The sequence below is a fragment of the Echiichthys vipera genome (assembly GCF_963691815.1).
Source record: "Echiichthys vipera genome assembly, chromosome: 10".
In the NCBI taxonomy this organism is placed as follows: Eukaryota; Metazoa; Chordata; class Actinopteri; order Perciformes; family Trachinidae; genus Echiichthys; species Echiichthys vipera.
The window spans coordinates 19,104,460-19,124,319 of NC_139835.1; the positions used below are offsets into that span (position 1 = coordinate 19,104,460).

General features: G+C 40.9%; 1 protein-coding gene across 1 annotated transcript in view; it reads left to right on the forward strand.

Moving 5' to 3' along the window:
* agps (alkylglycerone phosphate synthase) overlaps positions 1-13,201 on the forward strand; it is a 30,396-nt gene extending 17,195 nt beyond the window's left edge. Inside the window, exons 13-20 of the mRNA XM_083921499.1 lie at positions 1,286-1,362; positions 1,454-1,566; positions 3,199-3,268; positions 4,588-4,649; positions 5,409-5,498; positions 7,391-7,490; positions 7,626-7,683; positions 11,569-13,201. Of these exons, the coding sequence (XP_083777625.1) occupies positions 1,286-1,362; positions 1,454-1,566; positions 3,199-3,268; positions 4,588-4,649; positions 5,409-5,498; positions 7,391-7,490; positions 7,626-7,683; positions 11,569-11,690 (692 nt within the window). The 3' untranslated portion in view covers positions 11,691-13,201. The remainder of the gene's footprint in view (positions 1-1,285; positions 1,363-1,453; positions 1,567-3,198; positions 3,269-4,587; positions 4,650-5,408; positions 5,499-7,390; positions 7,491-7,625; positions 7,684-11,568) is intronic.
* The last annotated feature ends 6,659 nt before the right edge of the window (positions 13,202-19,860 follow it).

Consider the following 19,860-nt stretch of genomic DNA (forward strand, 5'->3'; position numbering starts at 1 on the left):
ATAATATTTATTTCGAGTTGAAATTTGTCTCTCATACAGTATAATTTGTCAATATTTGGGTTGGTGCTTCATTGATGTGCTGTATACCACTGAGAGAAGAACAATGAATGACAGTGGCATAGCATTTAATGATTTTACTTTCTACAGCACTGCATTGTTAAATTGATTATTATTTCTGCAGCAGAATAGCTGCACACACACAGACAAAGAATTGAAGCGAGATGAAAAATGACCCCGGCCAATTTCAAGTAGTTGTTACATTGAAGTTTTATGATGTTGTTTCCTAAGGTCTAGTAGAATGCATCTGGCATTGCCAGAGATCTCTGTAAAGTTCGCCAGTCTCCAGGGATCTCATTATCTCTCCTATATTTCCGCTTTTCACAGAGTAGGCACTTCTTAGCATTAAGCAGGGAAGATGAAGCGACCAGGTTTTTCACTAATAACTAAAACTCATGGCTCTATGATACCTTCTAGGGCTTATTAGTGGCTTGTCCTCACTTTTAATCATGTTGGCTGTTGAGAAGGAAAAAAAAGGGTGGGGGGGTGATGTATTCACGGGTCGTTTTCAGATTTAGACTACAAGTACAATTTAGCATGGCCTGTCTTGATAGACAAGATGAAAAATGAGAATGTTGTAGTAAGTAGCAGCATGTGATATGTGGGGTAAAAAACAACCAAATCACAGAGGGGGAGAGTTAAAAGTAAAATTATGAAGAGTGTAGGTGTAATTTTCTCTCTCTGGATGTTGAGTATTTAATTAACGAGTATGATGGCTCTGAGAGACCTAAAGACCTGCAATCAAATTTTGGAATGGAAACAATTAGGACACTAAGTGATGAAGAGACTTGAGCATGGGGGGAAATAAATGAACTGTTAAGTCTCGGCGACATCACCCGTGACTTCCCTGCAGTGATTGATAACCATCCCATTGGCCCCAGCCCCTCATTTTCGCTTGTCCACAGGCGCTTTTGTGCGTCCGATCAGAAATAAATCAAAAAGTGTGGGTGAGGAAGATGGATATCGCTGTGTCAACCCCACTTCCCTTCGGAAACCCTCTGATTTATAGTCGCTGTCGTTGGCAGCCACTGGCCAGTTGTAAAGTTATTCAAATGTTACCATTTATTTTTCCTCCTTTTGTTTGAAACCCCAAATAAATCTGACTTGCTTGTCCTCTCAGAACACTGAAGGATGTAAGCGGAAGCAGAGTATGACTAATGTGTGAAAAAAATGTCGGCCCACTTCTTTGTGAATAGGTGGAGCTGACTCTTATCTCATATTTTCACAGGTCATGCCCTGAAGCCTCAAGTATCTTCAATTTTCACATCCTTTCTGGAGGGGTTGAAGAAAATTTACATCACCAAGGTATAAAATGATATATGGTATAAAAGTGAACATCACCAGTTGCTTTTTTCCGAGTGAATCTGACAAATTAATCTGCTTCTTTAATCACCAGTTCAAGGGGTTCGACCCCAACCGCTTATGTGTGGCAACCCTTCTGTTTGAGGGAAACCGTGAGAAGGTCCTGCAGCATGAGAAGCAAGTTTATGACATTGCTGCAAAATTTGGGTAAGTAAGTTCTCTCTGTCTCAAAAAAAAGCGCGTTTCAAAGTTCAGCTACAGATCGCGCCCGGGTAAACCAGAGAAATGACAAAGCACCGTTGGGTTAGACTTTGCACATGATGCCTGAGGCCCTGATGTCACTTTATTAAACCAGCCATTATGAAGTAGCGGTAAAAAGGATGGAGAAGCACAGTTACACACTTCAGACTTCTACTCAGTAGTTTGTCTCTGTGTGGATTGATGGATCACCAGTGGATGTCCTCCTGTCAGGTCAGCTTTTATGTTAAAGTAGGTGTGGTGTGGGCGGTGATAGCATGCTAGAGCGCCCCCTCAGGACAGCACAGGGCGAGGGGACACAAGCCTGGGAGGGCTGGGCTGATTGATCATGAAACAGATCAATGAGGACTTTGGTGGAAATCAGTTCAGTGTCAGCCTGAGAGGGATGCTCTCTCTATCCTGTGCCTATTTTAAACCCACAACATACACAACCCCTAACATAAATTTAGCTTTGTGCCGGCCTGTTGCTTATTGTTATTGGTGATTCTGAGATATGAAGCATTGTGCTTAATCATTGGTAGTTATGTCACGGTTTATGCAACAGAAGGCCATCTATTCTCTCTATAATGCTTAAGTTTGTTGTTTTATTTTGAAAAAATGTGAAAAAGATTGTTTTTAATATTGAAATAAAAAGCAACTACATTTTGAAAATCAACCATTTTTTAATGTATTTATTATTAAAGAGACTTAAAGAGCATGTTCCTATATTCTTCTCTTCATTCCCTATTACTAGAACATTTTCTGATCTGTTTTTAACTGGACTTTACTTTATTATAAATTATATGATTAGCACCCTCCCATTGGAAGAAACGCAACCACTTTTCGGGTACACGCAAACAGAAAAATTCAGGTGACTGTTCAAACCAAATCGGTTATTTTTTACTTGAAAGACTGCATGCAAATATAAATGAATGTGTTACATTTACATACAAAGCCTTTCTCAAATGAGAAACAATATTAATGTTATACCACATATTCAGAAATCAGCAGCTCATTAGAGCACAAGATTGAGCAGGGGACAAACCAGGGATCTTCAGTGCTCCTCACTGAGTGGTGTCAGGGATTTCTTCCTGGGTAAAGCTCATTGATCATATATTACTGTTGGTGGTTTTCTTTGGCTCCGTGCCCAGACTTGCAGGTAGCTGGAGCACTGCCCTGGTAACCCCCAGCAATTAAATCATAAGAAACTTGTCAGTTACATGCAGCATCCTCTGTTTTATTGCATTATTAAAAAATAAATTGTGATCGCCTATCAGATCAAGTACCAGTGATGGATTGGTGCGGTTCTGTGAGAAATATTTTCTTGTGCTGTTGGGGGAAACAGGAAGAAGGGGTGAAAATCAATATAGTGATTTTCTAATGAGCTTGGCCTGATTAGTTCGGATGGTAGATGAAAATCTGATTACCCACTGCGGGTGATGGATGTGTGGCTGACCTGTGGCAATGCGCAGAGCATAGCTTCATTGATCTGTACATTGTTGGATTGACAGGCTCCCAGGCAGCTGTTGTGAGGGAAGCGCTCTCACCAACAAAGCTAAAAGAAAAGAGCTGTTAAATATTAACCCTGTTATCTGCTTCCAGGGGGCTTGCAGCCGGAGAGGACAATGGGCAGAGGGGCTACATGTTGACCTTCGTCATCGCTTACCTCCGGGTGGGTCACTTGTGGCTTTTTTTTTTCAGCCTGCACTGATGGGCAGGTGGGGTGGGCGTGTAAGACGCAGACTGACAGCAGATAGGATAGTGAGGACCACAGAAAGTCTGCACAATGTGACCTCCAGAGGTCTTTGATTTGATCTGGTCACAGTTGTCAGGGTCTCTAACACTGAGATATCTATACTATGGGAAGAGCACAGTGGTTGCAGTCACAATTACAATAAAGAGTTGTCTTTTTAGGTCAGTCCTGTCAGAGGCCATTTTGGTCATCACAGAAACATATAAACAAGAAAGGAGTCTAAACTTTCACTTAAATTACCTGGTTACTATAGACTTTCTGAAGTAATGTGCTCTCTAAAACATTGTGTATATGAGGAACTTTCTCTGTAATCAAAGTAGAGAAAGATGATCAGGTTTCACACATACACATGTGAATAAATGTCCAACAGAAAATAACACAAAAGAGCCTTTCAGAAGTCTAAATTAGTCAGTTTCCACTGCTGAACAACTGGTACATTTTCTAACCGAATTATAGCTTGAGAGTTAGACAGACCTGTAACATATAATATAAGCATCTAAATCTCTATAAGTACGGGATTAGTTAAATGTGGGGGCGTGGGGTAAAATAATCTTACCTCAGGACATCTGTATTATAAATGGCCAATTCACACAGGATTAATTAAGAAATCCCGTATTCTACCAGAGGCGGGAGGGGTTACTCGATCTACGCGCTGCAGTCCCCTCCCTGTCGCCATGTGCGTGCTACGTAGCTTCCTTTTATCACAAAATTAAGTAAACACAAAACTAAAGGACAGAAAAAAAATTAAGAGTGCTTCTTCAAGCGCACCCATGCTAAAAAATATATGTAGGTATATCAACATACGTACAGAGGGTTGTTTTCAGACAGGACTAGTAATTTTTACTGATATTCTACTCATTAATTACAGCCATGACGCATTGGACAGGACTAAAACCTCTGGTAAAAATGACCTTACCCCACATCCCCACATTAAACTAATACCGTCTCAATAGGGCTTAAGCAACCAAACTCACTTATTTGAGCTAAAATTAGCTAAGTATGGACATTTTCATGAATTTCCCCACATTTCACAGCAATTCGACTTAATCATATCTCACTACAGAGCTGTCCACTTATTGCTTTGATCCAAATTTGCCGACAAAACAAAACAGTGCTGCAGTACATGTATAACCTGATTTCAGCCAGTGCCCTCGTTTCTTGTGTACATGTAAGTGAATTGATGAATGGATAACCATTAACCTGTCAGTCTATTAATTTTAATATTGTATTCTGAGCAGGACTTGGGGATGGACTACTATGTGATCGGGGAGTCCTTTGAAACCTCTGTGCCTTGGGACAGGTAAAGACACAAATACTGTATGTAGGCTTCTCTCTGTTTAGTTTAAATAGCTGTAAACATTATTCTTTTCTCACCTCCCACACAATAAGTCCTAAGAGAGTCCTCTGTCTTCCACATGCTCCTGTTTCCCCTCCTTTCTTTGATTTCTCTTTTCCTCTGTCTTTGACTTTCACCTTCATGCCTCCCCCCATTAACCGGCTCTGCGTTGGCGTAGGCTTTGCCTCCTCAGCTTACAAACCCACCATTACTGACACACACACACACGCACGCACGCACGCACGCACACTAGCATCATCGCACATTCACATGTGGTGTATTTTCTACATGGTTTCATCATTGTTTTGTCACACACACAGACATAACAACCAGGAGCACACACACACAGCTCTGTGTTGTGTAACATGCCTGACGGGAGAGACCAAGAGATCAGGCATTGAGGCGAGCATATGTGCCTGGCTCATTACCCCCCCACCCATAACACACGGCTGCACATGCTTAGGACTGGCGGCCATTTCCACACTGGTGGGAACCTCTCCCACAATGGTCGTCATGTCTCCTCCTCCCCCTCCTCCTCCTCTTACTCCTTTCATGTCTTTTTTCTAAATTTTGATAGTTTTGCATTGCTAATGAATTTGGTTGAATGTAAGTTTCCTATTCGTTTGAGTATTATGTTTTAGATCTAAATAAGTCAATGTAATTTTGCTATTCTTTAATTATTTATTTTTTTATTCTGGTTCATTCTTTTTACTTTATTTCCAGGGTGTTGGACATTTGCCGGAATGTAAAGGCACGCATCATTCAAGAGTGTAAAGACAAAGGGGTGCAGTTTTCACCGTTATCTACATGCAGGTGATTTTTGTTTTAATGCAAATTGAGACTGATTGAGAACACTCAAATCATCTAGGGCAGGGTATCATTACAAATTTCTAGGAACAAATGCAGATACAATAACTGAGTTTTGATACTAATACCAATACAACATGTTTTTACTTACGTTTAAAAGGTTCTTAAATGTTGAAGGATAAGGCTGGTGTTACTCTTGTTACTATGAAAATACTTTTTCGACTTTTCTACCCTGTCTGTGGCACAATCTTTAAAAACAGATCAACAAATATGCACTGTCATTTTAAAAGAGGGGAATGCAAATGTTACTCAAATAAATACAGTTGTTGAACTATTTTCAGCAGTGGATTGATACACATCTAGTGCTCTAGTGAGTATTCACAGCAGCAGGACAGCGTATTTCTAACCCAAAAATCACTAACCCAAAAATGGCCTTACCCCAGTTAAGGGAATAATCGGATCATTGAAGTTTCCCACACTTGCCATGGTGAAATCATCCCTCGATTTAAAGGTAACGCGCTATTGTTGTTATTTTTTCACGTTTTCGGCGCCGTTGCTTCCTGTTTTATTCTACTTCCGGGGAGGGGGAGTTCTAACCCCGGCACATGTGCAGACGAGAAGCCCGATAATAATCAGGGTAAAGCGTTTACATGCAAGAGAACTCTTACTAAAGGAGTTATCGAGATCTGTTAACCAGGATATGAGCACTCTGATTTTACCCGGGGTATGGTGTTGACATGGTGTTTGAGGAACTGGAGTATGCTCTTAACCCGATTAGAAGCGGGTTTTTAAACTGCATGTAAACGCAAAAATAAAGAAATAACAAAAAATAAACTACATATTCAGCGACACAAGGAATGTGTCAGCCAATGCAACTGTGGCTCATTCATGTTTGTGGACAAAAAGGAGCTCCATGTCACAGAGGAATAAGATCTACAGAGAATACTTGTCAGAACAATCAATTGGTTATTGGGTTTGGTCCTTTCGTAAGATTTGTTGACTGTAAGAAATATATAGATTTGTGACGCAAGGCAGAAACTACCTGATAAAAAAAAAAAAATTGAATCTGACCAGACATTACTTTAATGACTTTTGGTGCTTGACAGTCAACAATACTCAACATTTTGTTCAAGTATTGAGGTAGTAGGGTATACCCAGTCTTATCTCTGACCCCTGGTGATTTAGCAAGAGCCACGCAGACACACAGGCGGCCGATCTGACAAACAGACGGCAAGCCGGTCGAGGAGCACCAGGCTTCTGCTCGCCGATTGCGAACAGATTAGGCCACAGCCTGATTATGCGACAGTCATTCATTTCCCGGCTGCGGTCTGTCACATGATTGATTTGTCCATTTAACCTCTAGAACAGTCAGTGTGCCAGGTGATGGGCCATGTCAAATGAACAAGGGGCTCTGCACCCTGCTCCTCCACAGGGGACAAGGCCAGAGAGAAGAAAGAGAGAATGTGCAAACTGGAGAAGCATTTTATTCCTAACATAGAACATAGTTTGTTCTGGGCTAAACAACAAACTGATGAATTTTTCTGTCTCGCATCAGTGAGTCATCCCATTACCTGCAGCACAGATGATTCAGTAAAAGCATTTCATGTACATTTAATGTCTGATAATGTTATGTTATTAAAGGTGACAGTGTTTCCGCGCTGCCTCCGCTTTCTAGAAGCCATGAATGGAATTGAGGTCAGGGGTTCATTGGGGAAAAAAACAAACCTCCCACTTTACTTCCTCTTGGAAAAAAAAATCCTTTATTAAAAGAAAATGAAGCACCTTGACAAAACACTGGTCTTTGTATTCATGTAAATTAGATTCCAAGAGCTGAAGGAGAAACATTTAAGGAGTCTTTTCTGCTTGTGTAAACATGACTCTTACCTATTGTCTTACAGGGTGACTCAGACGTACGACGCTGGCGCCTGTGTCTACTTTTACTTTGCCTTCAACTACAGGGGACTCAGCGATCCAGTACACGTGTACGAACAAGTGGAGGTATGACCAGTTTTTTATCAACATTATGGCGTGGTCCAGTCCTTTTAATAGATCATAACTATGTCTGATGTGGTGTTGAATCTCCAGCACCCTAGAGAGTGAATGACTCAGGTTTTTGTTACGTTTTTTTCCCAGCATGCAGCTAGAGAAGAGATTCTTGCCAATGGAGGGAGCTTGTCACATCACCATGGAGGTAATACACCCTGAAAAATACATACTAAAAAATTGTGTCTGTTTTTAAAACATGTACTAAACAGATGTACACAGAAAATTGAATGGGATGACATGGTATTTGCAGCTGTGAAAAGAAGCAAAAAGACAACATGGCAAGCTTTTTCAAGCGTGCTCTTCCATGCTAGTGAGCAGGCGGCCAGTCGTGCTATAAATGTGCATTTGGTCAGAGATCTTTCACTGCTTCCATGACATGTCTAAAATATGCTCCTGTGCCTCAGATGAATGGCTCTGACTTGGGTATTTGTTCATTTCAGCAGTGACCAAATGAAACGTGAGCAAGGGAGGGCGGCGAAACAACTCTGGGCCACAAAAGGGCTAACCGAAATGGCTGCCTTATCTATATTGCCATCCGCCTCGCTGTTTTCATACATCACTTCAGGCTATTCATCACACCTGTCAAAAACAGTATGCAGTGAATCAGCTGCGATATTAAATCACAATTTTTCCTGAAGGCGGGGATGGGTTCAAAATTAAAAGATTGCTAATAAAAAGGAGGCGGCGGGCGGGGGTAAATGATGCTACCGTTATCGCCGGCTGTATGCTGACCTCCAAACGGTGGCCCAGCCACCCCGAGCAGCACGGGGGGTGACATGGGGGGAGAGGAGGGGATATTGATGCAGCTCCCGCATGCGAGGCCCACTCTGTAATTGTGATTAATAACAGTGGGGCTCGCTATCTGAGCGCAGACAGGCCGGTTTGTCTGCCCACAATCAGCGCTTGACAAATGGAGCTAGTTTCATTGGGTTTTGTGTATCAAACAAAACAGATGTAGTCAAGTATGGTGAGGTGGGAGGGCACCGGAGGAAATATACATTTTTGTGGCCCTGTATTTACAGCAGGTCAGTGTTGTTCTGCGTGGGCGTAGGTAAGGGAATCTGGGCATGTAAGAGCGCTGTACCTCTTTCTCTGCAGGACTTAATACACAGCTAACACCACCATAGGTTGACTCCTGTCCATCATGAAAAAAAAAGCTGACAATTTGAACTTTAGATGTGTTTAAATGTGTTTAGAGTCGGTTTATCACTTCTAAAAAAGATCTTTTATGTTTGATTTATTTGCTGGTTCAGAACGTTGGGAGAAATGTCCTCTTTAACTAGGTCACCAGTGTCGCAGCGGTGAAGAGTTGTTGAACATCCATCACCAGGAGAGTCATCCATCTATCAGCCAATACTCCGGCTCGGCCATATCACAGAAAGGCAGGGCCTCTATCTTACCCTCGTCTTTCATGTCCTGACCCCTATTTGTCAGAGAAGCTCTGGGAGAGCAAAGCGTGTCGAGGGGGTGCGACTGGCCACTATGGTCTCCTCCAGTCTGTATAAGGGCCACCCCGGGGTGCTCAGCTTCTTTACCTCACCTTGTGGCTCAGCAAAGCTCCAATATCACAAACTCTGCCTCCACCTCCACCCAGGTCACTGCACTTAGGAGGTAGAAGAATGCCCTGATTCAGTGAAGTTCCCAGCTCGCCTTTCTCTCTGAGCATCCCTGAGCGTTTCCTCACTAGAGAAACACTTCAAAAGAAATCTGTCATTTCTGAAATATCTACCTGCTCTTCTTTGCATGTCTCAACTGCACAGACCTAGCCTGGTGAGATTGATTGCAATAGCAAGCAAAAAAGAGAGGATATGACAAGATAGATGTGTAAATTATCACAGTGATGGAGGCAATGATGCAGTCCCAGCACCTTCTGTTTTCTCTCCTTTTCCTGAGAGGAGGGAGGGAGGGATGGAGGTGGAACGAGGAGGAAAGGACTGAAGAGGAGGAGGTTGCGGAGAGTAGGGTACTTTCTTAGTTATTGGGTAGCAGCTGATTGGCCCCTCTGTCACCATCTGGAGGTTTGTGTGGTATCAGAGTCCCTGGTGACCCTGCTGTCTGCCCTGTTTTGTCAGGAGACAGGCCTCACTAGCCTCATGGCTGATCCCCATCTGGGTTTCCTGGCTGGACTCTCATAACAGGCGGCCCCTTCCCTCAACATGCCCTATTAGCACTGGAGCTGCCCTGCTAGTGATGCAAAGAGAGTGAAGGGAAGGCGTGTGAACCCTCCCATGATACACCTTCCTTTTTTCAGGCCTTTCTATCTAATCTCAAGTGATTACACTGCTGGTTTTTTAGTGTTTACTCTGCCAGCAGCATCTGTTCTAAGCTGCGCTGTTCTCAAATTTATCTTTTTCAGTTTTGGGATAAAGATATCGTGTTTCTTTCAAGTTGACACGACCTCCAAAAGTCAACGTTTACCATCTGACATATGTAAAGTTAGCATTTCCTTTACTAATGTTTGTGTCTTTCTTAATGTAGAGTCTTTTGATTACGGCCCTTTGCTTTTGTTTTTAAACTGATTTTCTCTGAGATGTGCCATCACCGTAACAAATGTGCAATTAATAAATGACCAAAGACCAAATGACATTGTAACAAGTCTGGGGGCTTCTGAGGCCCTTGGGGGTCTTGGGGCCCCTGAGCAGTTGCCCGCTTGGCTTGGCCAGGATTCATTTTTTAAAGCATATATTTATTGATTTTTAGACATTTAACCCATTGTTCCTGCATGACTGAACCTTCCCCCAAATACAAGTCAAAAAGCTAAGCAAAAAGTTTTCAAAAAAGTACCGATTTCTAATGAAAATGAAAATTAAGCAAATAAATTAAAATGAGAAAAAAATAATATATAAAATAAGAATACAGTCACAAACAGAATACAGCACAAATTTTCACCATAACATCGCACTCCAATGCCTTTTCGATGTCATTTAACTAATTACAGAAACTTCTTTCAAATGTTGTAAATTCAGAAGATTTTTTCCTAACTATATATGTGAATTTCTCAAAAAACAAACTTGATGTTATGTTTTTTAACCAGTGGCCCAGAGAACATTCTCCCAACACTTTTTTTTTGTCTCAATTATCAAATAAAAGCATAAGGAACCTTTTAAAAATGGTTTATTTAAATTTTCTACATCTATAGATAATGTTAAAGCTGAAAGTCAATCATCATTGTACGGATTGTAGTCAGGTTTACAAGTGGTGAAAGAAATTCTGCAGCTTTATCAGCTCGTAGAAAAACAAAGTTTCTATTTGATTCGAAGTTCTCTAACAGCAGTTTGGCTCTTCAGTGAGGTTTTCCCAGTCCTCCGCAGTCACCAGACCTCTCGCTGGCTGCAGACTCTACGCTAAGAACCTGTCGGGCACAGACGCTGTGGAGTATGTCGGGCTGGACAGCTGGTGAAGCAATGGGCACCCTCACTAGGCTTGGTGCCACAGCCTCCCTCGCTCCTCAGGTTGGGGTTTTGGAGGAAGACGAGGCTGAGGAGCAGCTGAAAGCCAAAGTGTTGCTGTCAGAGGACCATTGTGTGGTGCTCTGCGGTTGGCTTTGGCACCCTGTTGTAGATCAGGCCGGTGTCAGAGGGCACAGAGCGGCGTTCAGGACAAGCAAGCACACAACACCCCTCGCGGGTCAGCTGGAGGAGCGAGCTCGTGTGCACAATGAGACAGAAACACACACATGGACAAACGCTCCAGCGACTCTGGAGAGAGGGAAACGGAGGGGAGTGGTGGCTCAAAGAGCGAGGGAGCCGTGGACGGCCCGCTACAGCCGCCAGCCGGCCCCTCCTCTGGGAACACACAGAGCCTAATGAGTTTGATAGTCTGCTGAGCTCCATAAATCATGCCATGCAAAACATTTCTCCTCTCTGAATAAAAGCATTTATCACCCTCTGTTTATTCACTCACTCTCACAAGATTGATTGGCTCCCAGCAGCCCGCTGAGCAATCAGCCGTGCCGATTCCTCTATTTCTCCCCCTCGGTTCTCTTCCTTGAGTTTATTTATTTATTTATTTTCTCTCCTCTGTCATTCAGTGGGGAAACTTCGGAAGGAGTGGATGAGAGAGACCGTCTCTGATGTCGGCATTGGGATGCTTAAGTCCGTCAAGGACTACGTCGACCCCAATAACATCTTCGGCAACAGGAACCTCCTCTAGTTTCACCTTTTTCTAACAAAGCATCTTGTGCATTTTGGATAAATAGATACTAAATGTGAATTTAAAATGGACAGAGATGTTGTCTTCTTCATCAAAAGTGTCATTCGGTGCCATTTATTGATTCACCCAAACCTTTATCTTTTACATTATATTGCACTAAATATGCTGTAACAATCATTGTCACTCACAGTGAAGCTCATTTTTGCTGTTGAGCCGCAGCCTCAGTTTGTTGTTGGAGCTACGGCCATGATGCAACCAGACATGATGCAACAAAACCTTGATTTTTGTCATTTTCTTACGTTTAACCAAATCCTAAATATCCTTGCCAACATGGTTAATTCACCTGTTTTTTCTTTGGTTTGTTTTTTGACTTTCCTTTTGTGTGTTTGGCACTTCTTTAGTGGTAAGTTCTAGGTGAATGCGCTTTCTAAAGCTCTGTGCCTTTCTAAAGCTTAATGTCTGCCTTCCCCATCTCCTACTAAACACTACTTGGGTGTACAGTGAGTCCCTTTGTGAAGCAAAATTAACTTGGGCATGATGTTTTCTGTTCATCTTTTTCTTGCCCCCAATGCCTTTTGTTGTACTGACCTATTGCCATAAGAGACTTTTTCTGGACTGTTTGTCTGTGTGCCTCTGCCTCGACTCCCCGTGCCCCAACGAAATTTTAACAAGAACCCCTCCCCCCAGAAGTATATTATGATTACAAAGAGAGATATTCCTTGTGTTCAGTTCTTTGTACTGAAAGTGTTTACCTTGCATAGTTTGTTACTGAGAAAGTGAAGTGTGGGGGGAAAAGCCATTGCGTTTTTCGATCACACCTGCTTCAATGTCAGCGCGTTTGCAATTTAAGGCCTCTGGATCCCGGTGCTCGTGTCGTACCAAAGACTCAACACATCAGATAATGCAAACACACCCTGAACATGTGTTAGACTCTGTGATCGTCCCACACATTTAGTAACTTCATGCACAGCTAAACTATATTTTTTAATCAGCATATGCAAAGATAACCCTTCTGAAAACTGCAAAATGTAGATATGTGTCACTGTTACGTGCTAAAGCTTTCTATATCATGTTTCTTATATTCAAGATACTGTGTTGAATTATGTCTGCTCTGTAGAAATTCCTCCTGAAATAGTTTCCCTATCTGGGCTGTGGTTTTTTGGATCGGATTATGTTATGTACTACAATTTGATACCAGACAAGGACCATTTGTCACCATCAATTTTGAAGCAAAGTAAAGCTTTAAAAGAGCTGTTTGCAGATGAATCTTGCCTTTTTCCCCCCCTTTTGACCTGTGCGTCATATTTTCCCGGAACCGCCTTGTCCTTAATGATTCATAAATTTTCCCCAAATGAAAGGACTTATTATGGACCTGTCATGTGACATTTTACCTCTGTGTCAAAAAAAAAACGTGAGAGCTTTTGAACCTTATGGATGTACCTTTTTATTTTCCACTTCTCTTAACATTGTAACATCCAAGTACATTTTGTCAATGCTGTTTGTGCAATAAATTGAACTAAAATATCCCATTTGTTGGATTTTTCTTTCAGCAGTATACACCACTGTTCAGAGAGCAGAACTTTCTCCCTCTCTCATACATCATTTCCAATTCAGCGCTTCAATAGTAGCTTTATTTATGTTGTCAGACGGTATTAAGAAGGTCAACAGGTTTGTTTCCTCTACCTGCATCACACTGAGCTCAAGGTAATCTAGCCTAGAGGAGTTTAACAGCCTGTCTTTTGCCTTCTGACTGTAAGGTACGTGTACGCAAGTGTACGCACTCATTTGGGAGTCATCTTCACCCACACAGCCACCCACACACTGCTTGCTGACGTCACCGGCACCTATCAACAGCAACAGAGCTCAGCCTTGGATGATGTAAAGCACTGCAGTTATCACCCTCCTGGCTTAATACTCCGAAGTGTGTGAATGAATACAGCAGATTATGAATAAGACATAAAGGATTGAACCATATCTCAGATAAATCACTATAATAGGCACAAGTGTGAAATATTGATTCCGCATAAACATATTTCCAGCCAATTCCTATTTTCTTTTTAAAATATCATCATTCTAACCTGACTACATCATGCCCCCTTTCTTTTCAATGAAATGTGTACACCTGCAGTATTTCATTGATACATTTCATGTGTAAAGATACATTTGTCCACATGAGGTCAGCACTGCACTGGGAGAAACACTGTATGGACTGAGCAGCAGAAGCAGAGCGGTAGGAGAAGTACTAAGGTACTGTGGAAATACTCATTTGCAACTAAATGTCTTGCATTGAAAATGTCACTTAAGTAAACGTATATGAATTATCAGAAAGTGTACTATTATGTGATTGCATTACATGTAGCATTTTACTGTTTGCAGGGGTGAAAGTGAAGAATGAATTACATTTACTCATGTTTACTGTAACAAACTTTTTATGTATATGTACTTGTAGCCTTCTTTTTTGAGAGTTTGAATTCTTGACTGTGAAGGGTCATGCCCACATTTCAGTCCCTCGTGGACAGGAGCGTAGGAGGAAATGTCCACAGGCAAGAGAAGAGAAAGTTCCCGCATAAGCACCATAATGTTGTATTTCTGAATAGAGTTTATTGCAAATCACCAGGAACGTGTGCAGGGAATATCTGTCCTCTTGCCCAGGGAGTTTTTTATTTGTATTTTTTAAATCAGTTATTTTACCTGCAGGCTGCTTGAGTACTTATCTCATTGTACTAGTCCTGAACCTAGCTGAGCTGTCAGGGGAGGGTGGGAGTTTCAGTCGCACCGGGTCGAGGCTAGCACACGCGCTACTGAACGAGAGGCGCTGCTTGGTCCCGAGGGCAGACAAACTTTAAACTACAGCTGTGACAATGCGCAAAGTTTGCAATGACCGTAGGAGACCTGACCTCCCTGAGGGTGCCGCACCTGACTCCATCCGCTCCCGTTGCAAGTTGTTTTTTTTTTTTTACTCTTGTTACAAGTGACATGCATGATTCAATTATTTTTTTTTAAACCTACAATGGTTATGAATGCTGGTTTGAGGGGCCCCCTGTGATTTTTTTGCCCAGGGCCCCCACAGACTCTAGAATCGCCTCTGAAACAATGCAGTCAAATTAGGGATCACTTCTTGTTGGGATATGGTTATGGTTTAGCTGGCACCACCAGACCAATCATGCATGTCTCATTTAATTTCAAAGGTGTATCATCGGGTTTAACAACGGTGCAGCGTAAAAGGCCTCTGGACCAGACGCAATTGAATAGACCTATAACCAATCAGAGCCAGGAAACGTGACCAGCAACCAATCACAGCAACGAAACGACGGCGCTTTGCTCAGAGCAAAAACAATGGCGGTCAGGTCACTGACTTCCTTAAATTACACTTCAACGCGACGCTAAAATGCAAATTTTTTTTTAAACATTTTATGAAGAAAGGCAAAACTATGGAAGCTAGTTTCCGCCCCTGTGGAAGGAGAAGTATCCCCATGGTAAACCGTAATTATGAGATTTTAAAAAAGTAAGCGTAATTATGACTCTTTTGTCTCAAAATTATGACTTTTTATCTCATAATTTCAACTTTTTTATCTCAATTTTGACTTTACCTCATTATTATGAATTTTTATCTCATAATTTCGACTTTTTATCTCATTATTGTGACTCTATCTCATAATGTCAACTTTTTTATCTCATAATTTCGACTTTTTATCTCATAATTTCGACTTTTTTATCTCATTATTGTGACTTTTAATCTTATAGGTTTGACTAACCATGGCAATATTTTTCTTTCAGTGGCGGTCACGGGCTTCCATACAAAACAGTAACAGAATATCGAGTTACATTTCATCAGCGCTGTCTAGTTTCACAGTTTAATTTGAGTTTCGTGCACTGAACAGACCTGCAGACTGGACGGTGACGCTGTCAGTCATCCACTTAAACCCGCCCCCCTTGAGATAAACGGCTGTGATTGGTCCGCACAGGGCCAGGACGACAGACAGAATGACATCCAGACAGGTGAGTCCAATAACAAACCGATTCATTGTTGTAACTCCCTGTACAGATAAGAGCAACCGATGCGTTGCCTAGTAACATAGCGGATGTGTGTGTGAGTGCATCTCTTTTTGTGGCTGCAGCCGCTGTGGAGTTTATGTTGTTTGTACACCTTAATATTTGTCTGCTTAGGATATGTTTTATTCAACTGTTTATTCCACTGTTATTTGATTTATGTGTCATAAGAATTCTCGTTGAACTTGCTGTGGTGTCAATAGACCTTTCATTTATTGTTATTGTTTAACTGTATTGTTTGCAGTGGCTGCAAAGGACCCTGGGGTTTTGTTCCAGTTGTGTATACTTTTTTATTTAACATCACTACAATGTTGTTGTTGTTGTTATTATTTAATGTTTACTCAGATTACATTTTAACTGTCCTACATTTGACTTTTATCCAAGTACATTTTTACACAAGTCTTCTAAGTAACAGAACTTTTACTTGACAATAATATTCTAGTTCTCTGGTCTCTGGGGTGGGAATCTGAGTAACTCCCGATATGATGACTTACTATCACGATACTTTGCTACAATAATGATGGTATCACAATACAGGGATACATCACAGTGCAATCCTCTACAGTACATCACAATGTCTGTGTAACTGAAGAAGAAGAAATACCCCTAAAAGGCAAAAAGCAGGTATTATTATGTATTTATTCACTGCATTGTGGTGTCAGTTTCACAGAATTTGACAACTGAGATGAAACCATTTACAACAAAGTGCATAGAGTATTAGTATTTGTGCCTCTTTAACATGCACACACACAATCATACAGTTTATCATATGAACGGTGCCCTGCTTCATCCATCTTTTGTTCTACTGTGCTGCAATAATACAATATAATATGTATAATACATATAATATGGTGTGAGTAGTACCGGAGCGTAATTGGAGCAGGAGATATAGTTAAACTTTTTAATAATCGTCTCTGCGTGCTCCGATTCGTTGTGTAGCCCATGTGCTTAACTTTCTCAAGAAGGGGATCCGTTAAAAGTGCCTGCATGTTTTAATGAAAAATATCGATATTTAGCATCAATAACATATTGCAAGAGGAAGCAATACGATATAGTCCCGTCGATATTTTGTCCCACCCCTACTCTAGTGGAGTTGGAGCTGTTGGGAAGTTTAATCTGTATAAAAATTCCTATTTTAAGAGATCATCTAATGATTTGTGAAGTTAATAGTACGCTAACTAACATTACTTCCCTCTGAATTGTAGTGGAGTAGAAGTATAAAGTAGCATGAAATGGAAATACTCAAGTAAAGTACAAGTATCTGAAATACTTAAAAAGTAAATCTATTTTTGTTTCAGAATAAAACAGAAGACATATAGCAGCATATTTTTTTATTTAAACTCTGAACAGAAACATTGCACATTTGCCTTTTCATGCCTTAGCTTTCTTTCCGTTTAGCCCGCCGTAAATAAATCCAGAGTCCAAACTGGGAGAGGAAAGAAGAAGTACAAGAAGCACAATACATTTGCAAAAGGACGAAGTAGAAGTTTCTCCACATTTGGGGACCTAATATAAAAATAGAACAGCGATATTCATAATTCACTTAACATGATGCAATAGAATTTAAATCATGCATTTCTGATGAGATAATGTGTTAACTGATGAAGTTCAAAGTACGAGGTATTTGTTGGCTCACGTTTGCTACATCCTTAGCAAGTGGTTGAATTTAATACTGCATCAAACATGCTATTCAAAATGTTTCTGGTCAATTCTGCTCTCTAACTAAAATACAGCAGAGCACACAGATCCATGCCACACAATGTGCACAGTCACGTTTTAAACTCCAATTAACAAAGCTACAACACAATTCATAAGGTATACCCCCACCTAAAAATTATAATAATAATAATAATAATAATAATAAAAGAATAGCTTTTGGCACTTCAGTACCACAAGTTTCAGTGACGTCTTTTGGAGTTTATAAAAGCTGTTTAAGTAGCATTTGTGAGCTTTGAGGAAGGGACAGAAATCAGATTAAAGCAAAAGTCAGACATTTTAGGAAATACACTTATTCACCTTCTGGCGGCAAATTGGAGAGGGGATACCAATTTCATATTAATCTACTGGTTAGCTTAGCATAAAGACTGAGAAGAGGAAGAGGTTTATGGAATGACAGTCAGGTCCATATGAAATAAATAAATGAGACAACAAACATAAATATATGAACATTTGTCAAATATACAGTATATACAATATACTCTTCCTATTGAACTAAACTTAACTCTATTAAATTAAAAGAGACGCTGCATTGAGGTGATGTATTTTAGTGCACAGCAAGTTGACTCCCCGATGGTCTTAAACAACATGTTTTGTTTTTTTGTTTTTTTACTAAAATGTGTTATAAAAGTAGCGACCTCCTTTAAGGAATAACTCAGTTGGTGCATAACATTAGCAAGTGAGAGAGAAAAAGAGAGCAAGCGTGTGGCAGTGACTATGAAGTTAGTGGTAACACTATAGCTGTGAATGTAGCAGTGCAGTGTGTTTACAGTTTATTTGCCGATGAATAAAGTTCCTGTGTCTTAAAATAAGGCTATTTACAACCTGGTACAAATCTCAATGTATACTATTTGTACCTGGGTGTCGGTAGCCAACAATTCTATTTTCTTCCCTTGTTTTTGCCTAACCATAACCGAGTAGTTTTGTTGTCTAAATCTAACCAAACTGTGAAAATAATAAGTCAACAGAATTTAAAGTTACATCCCAGGATGGATTCAAACCTTGGTCTCATGAGCAAAAGTCTGATGCTTTACCTACTCACCCACAGTCAACTATCACAGTACCAGACTTGATCACTCTTTAAGGTGGAGGATAAGGGGTCGGTATAAAGAGCCGGCTCGTGCAGCAAAGGCTATTTTCACCCAAGTGTAAATAGCCACTCTGTTGACAATGAAGCTCAGGCTCACGTGAAACAAACACACTGTGAAAACTAACTTAAACTAAAATGAAATCAGATGTTCAAAACTATTCTAACCTTGGCTGGTTGCTGGATTTTATAACCATTGGACAGAGCCGGGCACGCTGTTTCCCTGTTTATAGTCTTCGTGTCAAGCTAAGCTAACTGTTGGCTGGCTGTTTATTTAAGAAAAATAACTGAGTAAGTAAGTAAGTGTATTTCTGAAAATATCAAAACTATTCTTTTCAAAGTAGTTTACATAGTTTATAGTCAATGTAACATTAATTTATGTTTCAGCTGTCAGTGGTAAATCAGTAGATGAAATTTCTGCAGAAATTAATGCGATAACAGCTTTGTCAAGGCACATTGTGTGTGTTTGTGAGTGTGACAAGTGAGACCCTGCATTTATAAAATTGGGCAAAATAGATTTCTATATGTGTATATCGTTAATGGTTTGTGGCTAAGATGGGGTCAAGACATAACTGCAGTCATTGGTTTTTTATAAATTATGGCAAACAATATGTCATGGTTCAACACGGATTTCCATACTGTCTAAGAATCTCGGTGAGGAGGCCATGCATTTTTCATTAGGATCTTAAAACAAGGCACAGGAAGGGAGGGAGCAGAGCACTCAATTTGCATTGCAAGCGCTGTCACAGGTCCTGCTTTTCCTGCACCCCTTTATCCTTCAGAAACTCTACAGCCACATTACAATCCAGAGCTTACAGGTTCTTAAACAGCACTTGTAAATAAGTTAATAGCCTATGTACAGATTTACAAAAAAATATCCCTGTTACCCCGGACAAAATGCGAGCAACAAGGAGGTACCAAGAACAAAACGAACCACGGCAGAGACAAACATTCCTCTCTAACATTCTCCATGCCTTGTTGTGCTGAAAATCTGTGCAATGCCCACAATAGGTAGTGTTAGCTCACTGGTTGACATGTGGACACAGTGGTTTCCATTTTAAAGTTGTCATCAGCTGATTTGTAGCTTCGACAAGCTCGCAAAACACAACTCTGTCAGCCTTCAGCACAGGGAGACTGAAGGGAGCAGAAAAACCTCTATGATAGCGCCGGGCTCAAGTCTAAAGCTCATCTCTAGCAGCAAAAGCGAAGAGGAGCAGAGCCCAAGAACCTCTGCATGCACTGCACTGCCTCTGTTGCAGGCTGCATTTAACAAGAAGTAAGCCTAAAGAGAGATCAGCTCGGAGATGGCATCAAAAG